Raw genomic sequence first — 10,234 nt, forward strand, 5'->3', positions numbered from 1 at the left:
TGTTAACACCATCACTGTTCTAGAGTTTCCCCTGTTCACACCATCACTGTTCTAGAGTTTCTCCTGTTCACACCGTCAACGTGTCCCTTTACTGTGGTAGATCTACATTATGATCAAATAGCCACAGTAGCCCACTTGTCCACTGTTAACCGTAAGTTAAAGGGGGTACAGCCTCAGTGTTCACAGTAAACACACACTGTTAGAACTGTAAGTTAAAGGGGGTACAGCCTGTGTGTTCACAGTAAACACACACTGTTAGAACTGTAAGTTAAAGGGGGTACAGCCTCAGTGTTCACAGTAAACCCACACTGGAAGACCTGAAGTCTGCTCAGTGACGGAGAAAGTTAGAGGGAACATTGGTGATGATGTCATGCATCTGACTGTTGTATATTCAGTGTGTCAATGATTTATTGTATCTGTCTCTATGTAAATTAATGAGAGTATATATTATATATTATGTTGGGGTTATGTTAGATCAGGGGGAACCTAGATGTCTGTGACCTGAGTCAAGATCAACAGGCCTGATTCTATATGTCAGGAAGAGAGAGAGAACTGGACAGCAACACAATTAGACGCAACCAAATCATGAGAAAACACAAATAAAATTACTTGACACATTGGAAAGAATTAACAACAAAAAAAACAGAGCAAACTAGAATGTTATTTGGCCCTAAACAGAGAGAACACAGTGGCAGAATACCTGACCACTGTGTGACCCAAACTGAAGGAAAGCTTTGACTATGTACAGACTCAGTGAGCATAGCCTTGCTATTCCACAGTGTGCCATCACAGCAGCAAGATGTGTGACCTGTTGCAACAAGAAAAGGGCAACCAGTGAAGAACAAACACCATTGTAAATACAACCCATATTTATGTTTATTTATTTTCCCTTGTGGACTTTAACCATTTGTACATTGTTACAACGCTGTGTATATATATACATAATATGACATTTGACCTGTCTTTATTCTTTGGGAACTTCTGTCAGTGTAATGTTTACTGTTCATTTTCATTGTTTAGTTCACTTTTGTATATTAACTAGTTTACTTGCTTTGGCAGTGTTAATTTGTTTCCCATGCAAAAAAAAACCCTTAAATTGAATCTAATTGAGAGGAGCAGAGAGAGAGGAGGGGGTGGGGTGGGTGAGAGATAAGGGGAGGAGAGGGAGGGAGATGTCAAAAGAGAGAGATGAGGGGGTGGGGAGGGCGAGAGATAAGGGGAGGAGAGGGAGGGAGATGTCAAAAGAGATGGGGCAGACAGACTAACATGGAGTCAACTGAATATCTTTTCACTACAGGCTTCTCACCAGTTATGTCATCATAACCAGTAGTGATGTCATCATAACCAGTAGTGATGTAATCATAACCAGTAGTGATGTCATCATAACCAGTAACCTCTTCCACTATTGGCTCAGCTCAGCTGACCTATGGAGCTGAACAATTGAGAAAACAGAAACATAAGAAAGCAAATGAATTAAATTATATATAAACTCCTTTGCAGAGAGTGGTCCACCTTTCCACATTGTGACTGTTGTGGTGAGGTCTTGTTGAGAAATGTCACACCATTTCTCAGTGCTCAATGTCTCAACACTGTTTCTCAAGAGAACCACAACCATTTGTCCTGCTCGTCTCTCACAGTTTAGTTCAGTCTACTGCTCAATAACAGGATATGGAGAAACAGCATTTGGCTGTGAGTCCAGAACCATGAGTCACTCATGTAGACAAATGGGAAGTGTTCTAGCAGAGGGAGCAAATCTCATCAGAACATCATGTGACTTTAGTTAAATACAGAGATACACTAGATAAACATAACAGACTATAATTAAATACATAGATACACTAGATAAACATTATAGATAAACATAAACATAATTTTGCCAGCTGTCTCCACTAGGGCCCTCTCAGCCACCTGGCTCCACTAGGGCCCTCTCAGCCACCAGGCTCCACTAGGGCCCTCTCAGCCACCAGGCTCCACTAGGGCCCTCTCAGCCACCAGGCTCCACTAGGGCCCTCTCAGCCACCTGGCTCCACTAGGGCCCTCTCAGCCAGCTGTCTCCACTAGGGCCCTCTCAGCCAGCTGTCTCCACTAGGGCCCTCTCAGCCACCTGGCTCCACTAGTGCCCTCTCAGCCACCTGGCTCCACTAGGACCCTCTCAGCCACCTGGCTCCACTAGGACCCTCTCAGCCACCTGGCTCCACTAGGACCCTCTCAGCCACCTGGCTCCACTAGGGCCCTCTCAGCCACCTGGCTCCACTAGGGCCCTCTCAGCCACCTGGCTCCACTAGAGCCCTCTCAGCCACCTGGCTCCACTAGGGCCCTCTCAGCCACCTGGCTCCACTAGGGCCCTTTCAACGAGCCGGCTCCACTAGGGCCCTCTTAGCCAGCCTGCTCTATGTGGGCCCTCTCAGTCAACCGGCTCCACTAAGGTCCTCTCAGTCAGCTGGTGTCTATAGGAGAGCTCCACTAGGGCCCTCTCAGTCAGCTGGTGTGTGTAGGAGAGTGTGAGATGTATGTACAGAAAGTAGAAGTACAAATGTCAAGGGAAATGAACTAAAGTGATAAATCTAGTCCTAGGTTTTATTTACTGTGGTGTTTGTTCTCCACTGGTTACCCTGTTCTCATCACAACAGGTCACACATTCTGCTGACATGATTACACACTGTGGTATTTCACCTAACAGATACAGGAGCTTGTCAATATTATATTTGTTTTCAAATTATTTTGGGATCTTTGTAATCTGAGGGAAATATGTGTATCTTATATCATCGTACATTTGGCAGGAGGTTAGGAAGTGCAGCTCAGTTTTCACCTCATTTTGTGGGCAGTGGGCACATAGCCTGTCTTCTCTCTGCCTATGGCAACTTCTCTCAATAGCAAGGCTAAGCTCAATAAGTCTGTACATTGTCTCTATTTATGCCATCATGTACTGTCTGTTTAGGGCCAAATAGCATTTAAGTTCAAATTGAGAATTTGTAATGTTTTCCCAATAGGTAATATCATTTTATATATGTTTGGTTATAATTTGTTTGGGCCAGACTGTCTGAGTTCTGTCCTGAGGCTTTGTTGGGTTAGTAGTGGTTTGTGAACTAAGCTTCAGGACCAGCTGGATGAAGGGACTTTTCTCTATGTTCATCTCTTGGTATTTCAGTGCTGGTCTCTTGTTTTTATGTGGTTATAGACATTGAAGTCTTGTTTCTGGATATTAATTAATGATGGATATTAATTAGTGATTGTATTAATTAGTGATGGATATTAATTAGTGATGGATATTAATTAGTGATGGATGTTAATTAGTGATGGATATTAATTAGTGATGGATGTTAATTAGTGATGGATATTAATTAGTGATGGATATTAATTAGTGATGGATATTAATTAGTGATGGATATTAATTAGTGATGGATATTAATTAGCGATGGATATTAATTAGTGATGGATATTAATTAGTGATGGATATTAATTAGTGATGATATTAATTAGTGATGGATATTAATTAGTGATGGATATTAATTAGTGATGGATATTAATTAGTGATGGATATTAATTAGTGATGGATATTAATTAGTGATGGATATTAATTAGTGATGGATATTGGCCTTATTCTGCCCTACATGCATTATTTGGGCCTTTTTCTTTGAGAATGTTTTTGCAGAATGTCAATTGGATGTTGGCCCCATTTAAAAAATCTTGATTGGTTAGTGGACCTAACACTTCACTCCCACAAAGGGCAACTAGTTCAAGTGTAGATTTGGATACTTTGTGTGAGGTTCTAATTGTTATGTCAATTTGAATTTGTCTTTTGATAGCTCAAAAAGTCCCTCTTCCTTCCTCTTTCAGTTGATTGACAGCCAAGCAGAAATGGCCCGTATATCTTATTGTTAAGCCCAGATATGAAGAGACTTTAGTGTCCTCTGTCTTTCATCCTACTGTGACATTTTTAAACCTTGGATTTTAGTTGTTATTTTTTTAATCATGTTCTTTATCTGAGAGATATAAGACAGATCAGGAAACTATAATTTTTTACTTGAATGTAACCCCTTATTGTTAAGAACTAAACTCTCTCCATATATACTTCTAAAAATGTGTTAAACTAGTACCAGGAGACCTTCAGACGAGTCTTGTAAAGCTTGTGGACGTCCTAGATCACAACAACCTGTCTGTGTTCCTGAGAGACTCACCTTTCCATAGTGGGATCATGTTAGTGTGTCCTAGATCACAACAACCTGTCTGTGTTCCTGAGAGACTCACCTTTCCATAGTGGGGTCATGTTAGTGTGTCCTAGATCACAACAACCTGTATGTGTTCCTGAGAGACTCACCTTTCCATAGTGGGGTCATGTTAGTGTGTCGTCCAAACGGTTCTGACACTACAGACAGAAGTTGGCAGATGGACTGTATGACCTCAGACGATGCTTATGGGGTTGTAGGACAAAACAGAGAACATCATCATGTTCCTGAGTCTCATCTTTCCATCGTTTACAGGCCAAACTGATCTGACGTTACAGATTTCCACACGGCTGCAGAAATTGTAGGCGAAGGGTTCCATTGTAAATGAAAAGAGCATCTGCCAAACATGGATTGTGTGTGTGGGGGTACAGAGATGTGGTAGTGTTGGGGAATAATCAGAATTAGTTGGTAACATAGGTAACTACATGTGTTGGGGAATAATCAGAATTAGTTGGTAACATAGATGTTTTATATTCATCATATGTTTGTAAGTTACTTCTCATCAGAATGTGTTTGTATAATACTGTGGCAGGGTTGCAGTATCTGGTCTCTGTCAGGACTAAGTTACTTCTCATCAGAATGTGTTTGTATAATACTGTGGCAGGGTTGCAGTATCTGGTCTCTGTCAAGACTAAGTTACTTCTCATCAGAATGTGTTTGTATAATACTGTGGCAGGGTTGCAGTATCTGGTCTCTGTCAGGACTAAGTTACTTCTCATCAGAATGTGTTTGTATAATACTGTGGCAGGGTTGCAGTATCTGGTCTCTGTCAGGACTAAGTTACTTCTCATCAGAATGTGTTTGTATAATACTGTGGCAGGGTTGCAGTATCTGGTCTCTGTCAGGACTAAGTTACTTCTCATCAGAATGTGTTTGTATAATACTGTGGCAGGGTTGCAGTATCTGGTCTCTGTCAGGACTAAGTTACTTCTCATCAGAATGTGTTTGTATAATACTGTGGCAGGGTTGCAGTATCTGGTCTCTGTCAAGACTAAGTTACTTCTCATCAGAATGTGTTTGTATAATACTGTGGCAGGGTTGCAGTATCTGGTCTCTGTCAAGACTAAGTTACTTCTCATCAGAATGTGTTTGTATAATACTGTGGCAGGGTTGCAGTATCTTGTTGCACCATACCAACGATAAGCCTGTCTTCCCCATCACATCATGAAAGGTCATGTTGATGTTCATTTAACCTCTGTCTCTCTCTTCCTCTGACTCCTCCCTTTCTCCTTTGTTTCTCTCTGTCTCTTTGTTTCTTTCTCTCTCTTTCTCCTCTGTCTCTCTCTTTCTCCTCAGATCTCCAGGCTCAAAGCGTCAGTCCACCAGGTAGGTAGAGTATAAATCTACAGTGATTATAGCAGTTCAATATTAGTTAACTTTATTATCCCACATGGATAAATTAATGTGTCCATACAAACCATTCTAAACCCCAATAACAATTAGTGTTTTATAGAACTACTAATACTTGTCAACCACAAAGCATTACTGCTGTTAGAATAACAGAATCACTGTCATCATCTGTCCTCACCACTGTGTTTTCCTCTCTGCTGTTTACAGCTGAATACTCAGTCAGACTGGTGAATGGGACCACTTCCTGTTCTGGTACAGTGGAAGCCTTCTACAGAGGAGAGTGGTTGAGTCTATGTTCTAGCTGGTGGAGAATGATCGGAGAGGTTAAGGTTGTGTGTAGAGAGCTGGACTGTGGGAATCCTGTAGCTGAATCTAGAGGAGGTCTGATTGAAAAGGGAAGAGGAGGAGTCATGCAAATTAGTACTTGCAGGGGAAATGAGTCTTCAGTTAGACAGTGTGGCATCAGAAGAGGAGGACCTGGTATCTGTGATGGTGGATATTATCATCATGTGATCTGTTCAGGTAAAAGACTGGTCATATTGAGAGATTTATTTATACATTATACAATATTACCATGTATCATGTTTTATGTGTTTTTATTTCATTTAAATAGAGGGAGAGATGTCAGATGTATTTAAACATTATATTTGTGTTTGTCATATTGGTTTATGGGAGATGTTCATGGGCAGATCATTGTAGTTCAGATGGTACTGAAGTGAAGCTGCCTGATGGATGTCCAGCTGTTTATTTTCTATAAAGTGAAGTGAACTTATTCCTGTCTCCTGCCTGCATTATTCCCAACCCTATCCTGAGTGACTAAGAACCCATTTCTACCTCTTACAGTATCAAACATAGCAAACTACAATCTTTTATCCAACATATTTGTGTTTAGTCCTTGACAGTGTCATCAACAAAACTGATTGAATGTTCAACCAACTCTTTTTCTCCAGACTCTGTGCGGCTTGTGGATGGAGCTGGTCTCTGCTCTGGGAGAGTGGAGGTGAAGTCCAATCAGTCCTGGGCCTCAGTGTGTGAAGCTGACTTTGACCGGCAGGATGCAGAGGTAGTCTGTGGGGAGCTTGGCTGTGGGTCTCCTGCAGCTCTACAGGGGGGGCTCTATGGAGGAGGTGAGGGTCAGACCTGGGATAAAGAGTTCCAGTGTAAAGGCAGAGAGTCCCTTCTCCTGGACTGTGACACCTCAGACAGAGAAAACAACACCTGCCTACCTGGTAATGCTGTTGGACTCACCTGCTCAGGTAAGAAACAGTTTGTCACTCAATCAACATTGTTTCTCACCTGGAGTGAGGAATATGAGAGACAATATAGGTGAGTTTTAGTGAGAAAATAGTAAGATTACTGTCTCTCTCTTTTCTTTTCTCAGAGCCTGATGATGTGAGGCTGGTGGGAGGAGACAGTCGCTGTGTTGGTGGAGTGGAGCGGTACGACCAGGGAGAGTGGAGGACTGTGGGAGCTGACTGGAACAAGGAGAATGCAGCTGCAGTAGTGTGTAGACAGATGGGTTGTGGCTCCACTGTTTCAGCACTACCTGGAAACACCACTAGAGGGATTGGAGTTTTCTGTTATGGGTCTGAGTCTTCACTGAGGGAGTGTTCCAGAAGTTTTTATCTCCGTCCTGGACTCACAGTGATCTGCTCAGGTAATAACAAGATACACTACAGTGCCTTGCGAAAGTATTCGGCCCCCTTGAACTTTGCGACCTTTTGCCACATTTCAGGCTTCAAACATAAAGATATAAAACTGTATTTTTTTGTGAAGAATCAACAACAAGTGGGACAGAATCATGAAGTGGAACGACAATGATTGGATATTTCAAACTTTTTTAACAAATCAAAAAATGAAAAATTGGGCGTGCAAAATTATTCAGCCCCTTTACTTTCAGTGCAGCAAACTCTCTCCAGAAGTTCAGTGAGGATCTCTGAATGATCCAATGTTGACCTAAATGACTAATGATGATAAATACAATCCACCTGTGTGTAATCAAGTCTCCGTATAAAATGCACCTGCACTGTGATAGTCTCAGAGGTCCGTTAAAAGCGCAGAGAGCATCATGAAGAACAAGGAACACACCAGGCAGGTCCGAGATACTGTTGTGAAGAAGTTTAAAGCCGGATTTGGATACAAAAAGATTTCCCAAGCTTTAAACATCCCAAGGAGCACTGTGCAAGCGATAATATTGAAATGGAATGAGTATCAGACCACTGCAAATCTACCAAGACCTGGCCGTCCCTCTAAACTTTCAGCTCATACAAGGAGAAGACTGATCAGAGATGCAGCCAAGAGGCCCATGATCACTCTGGATGAACTGCAGAGATCTACAGCTGAGGTGGGAGACTCTGTCCATAGGACAACAATCAGTCGTATATTGCACAAATCTGGCCTTTATGGAAGAGTGGCAAGAAGAAAGCCATTTCTTAAAGATATCCATAAAAAGTGTCGTTTAAAGTTTGCCACAAGCCACCTGGGAGACACACCAAACATGTGGAAGAAGGTGCTCTGGTCAGATGAAACCAAAATTGAACTTTTTGGCAACAATGCAAAACGTTATGTTTGGCGTAAAAGCAACACAGCTGAACACACCATCCCCACTGTCAAACATGGTGGTGGCAGCATCATGGTTTGGGCCTGCTTTTTTTCAGCAGGGACAGGGAAGATGGTTCAAATTGATGGGAAGATGGATGGAGCCAAATAGAGGACCATTCTGGAAGAAAACCTGATGGAGTCTGCAAAAGACCTGAGACTGGGACGGAGATTTGTCTTCCAACAAGACAATGATCCAAAACATAAAGCAAAATCTACAATGGAATGGTTCAAAATAAACATATCCAGGTGTTAGAATGGCCAAGTCAAAGTCCAGACCTGAATCCAATCGAGAATCTGTGGAAAGAACTGAAAACTGCTGTTCACAAATGCTCTCCATCCAACCTCACTGAGCTCGAGCTGTTTTGCAAGTAGGAATGGGAAAACATTTCAGTCTCTCGATGTGCAAAACTGATAGAGACATATCCCAAGCGACTTACAGCTGTAATCGCAGCAAAAGGTGGCGTTACAAAGTATTAACTTAAGGGGGCTGAATAATTTTGCACGCCCAATTTTTCAGTTTTTGATTTGTTAAAAAAGTTTGAAATATCCAATAAATGTCGTTCTACTTCATGATTGTGTCCCACTTGTTGTTGATTCTTCACAAAAAAATACAGTTTTATATCTTTATGTTTGAAGCCTGAAATGTGGCAAAAGGTCGCAAAGTTCAAGGGGGCCGAATACTTTCGCAAGGCACTGTATATGGCCAAAAGTAGGTGGACATTAGGTGGCACATCTAGGAGCAACAACGGCTCAGCTGCGAAGTGGTAGACCACAAAAACTCACAGAACGAACCTCAGAAGCGCATAAAGCGTACAAATATATGATTGAAAAACTCACTGCTGAGTTCCACATACTTTTGTCCATGTATTATATCTCCTTCCTGGACTCACAGTGATCTGCTCAGGAAATATCAACATCCTTCATTCATACAACTTCCTCTGCACCTCTCATGATGACTGTTTAGCTTGTCAGTCTGCTTTACTAAATAGATTACTCAGTCAAGTAGGAATCAAATACACCTTAAATATCCCAGAATGCTTTTGTATGTGAGTGTTATCTCAGTGAACGTCTCTACTCACTACCACTGTCACATGTCATGTTATTGTCACATCTAAATGAGGAAAGTAGTTGAGGAGCTACGTTTTCTTTTTCTCTCCTCTTGTTCCAGATGTCCTGCTTAAGCCTGATATCAACATATGTTGTCTCAGTGACTGTAGGCCCACTACTCATGTTGCCCTGTGAGGGAGGATGGCTGGCACTGTTACATGCTGATGTTATTGTCATATCTATAGGAAACTAGTTGAAGAGGTTTTTCTTGTTCTCTTTTATTGTTACAGATCTCCTGGTCCAGCCTGATATCTTCCTGACTGACTCAATGGGAGGGGTCTCCAGGGGCCACCAGGGGCCCGAGATGTTCAGGGGCTACAACTTCACCATCACCTGCTCCACTCAGCCACAGTACCCAGTAGGCTCCTTCCACCTCACGTTCACCGGCTCCAACAGAACCCAGACCCAGCCAGCTGTCAATCACTCTGCTGCCTTCCTCTTCCCTGCTGCAGATGACTCCCACCAAGGGACCTACAGCTGTGTTTATGACAATTATGTTTTCTCTCATAACTTCTCCTCTGAGAGCGAGCTCCTCTCCCTCACCATCACAGGTAACTGAACATGAACCAGACTTATAACTTTGTCATTGACAGATTTCCCACAGATCTATGTGATGTTGATCAGTCCCCTCATCAAAGGTGTTTCTGTTTGCAGCTTCTCCTCTGCCAGCCTTCATCATCAGACACGTTGTAGTGCTGCTGACCCTACTGACAACCATCACCACCTCCTACCTGTACTACAAGGTAAAGACATTTACTCAGACGTTACAAGTCATTTAAACTAGAGGGTGAGAGGGTGAGGGGGAGAGAATGGAGATACTAGAGAGTAAATGTCTGACTGTTGGTGCTGTGTCTACCTAGCCCACCAGGAGGCAGAAGAGAGTGAACAGGGTGAGCAGCATGGATCTTTGTCAATGCCATGGAGATGGTCTCTCTGAGCTCCAGAGCTGA

General features: G+C 42.4%; 1 protein-coding gene across 1 annotated transcript; it reads left to right on the forward strand.

Annotated features, from left to right (window-relative positions):
• Positions 1 to 6,526: 6,526 nt before the first annotated feature.
• Positions 6,527 to 10,234, forward strand: LOC139394599 (CD5 antigen-like; the record flags this gene model as incomplete). Its single annotated transcript, XM_071142702.1, has 5 exons — positions 6,527 to 6,832; positions 6,958 to 7,233; positions 9,737 to 9,835; positions 9,939 to 10,027; positions 10,145 to 10,234. Coding segments are annotated over 5 exons (860 nt in total), but the record flags the coding sequence as incomplete, so codon positions are not given.

This window comes from Oncorhynchus clarkii, unplaced genomic scaffold, assembly GCF_045791955.1.
Source record: "Oncorhynchus clarkii lewisi isolate Uvic-CL-2024 unplaced genomic scaffold, UVic_Ocla_1.0 unplaced_contig_1596_pilon_pilon, whole genome shotgun sequence".
Taxonomy (NCBI): Eukaryota; Metazoa; Chordata; class Actinopteri; order Salmoniformes; family Salmonidae; genus Oncorhynchus; species Oncorhynchus clarkii.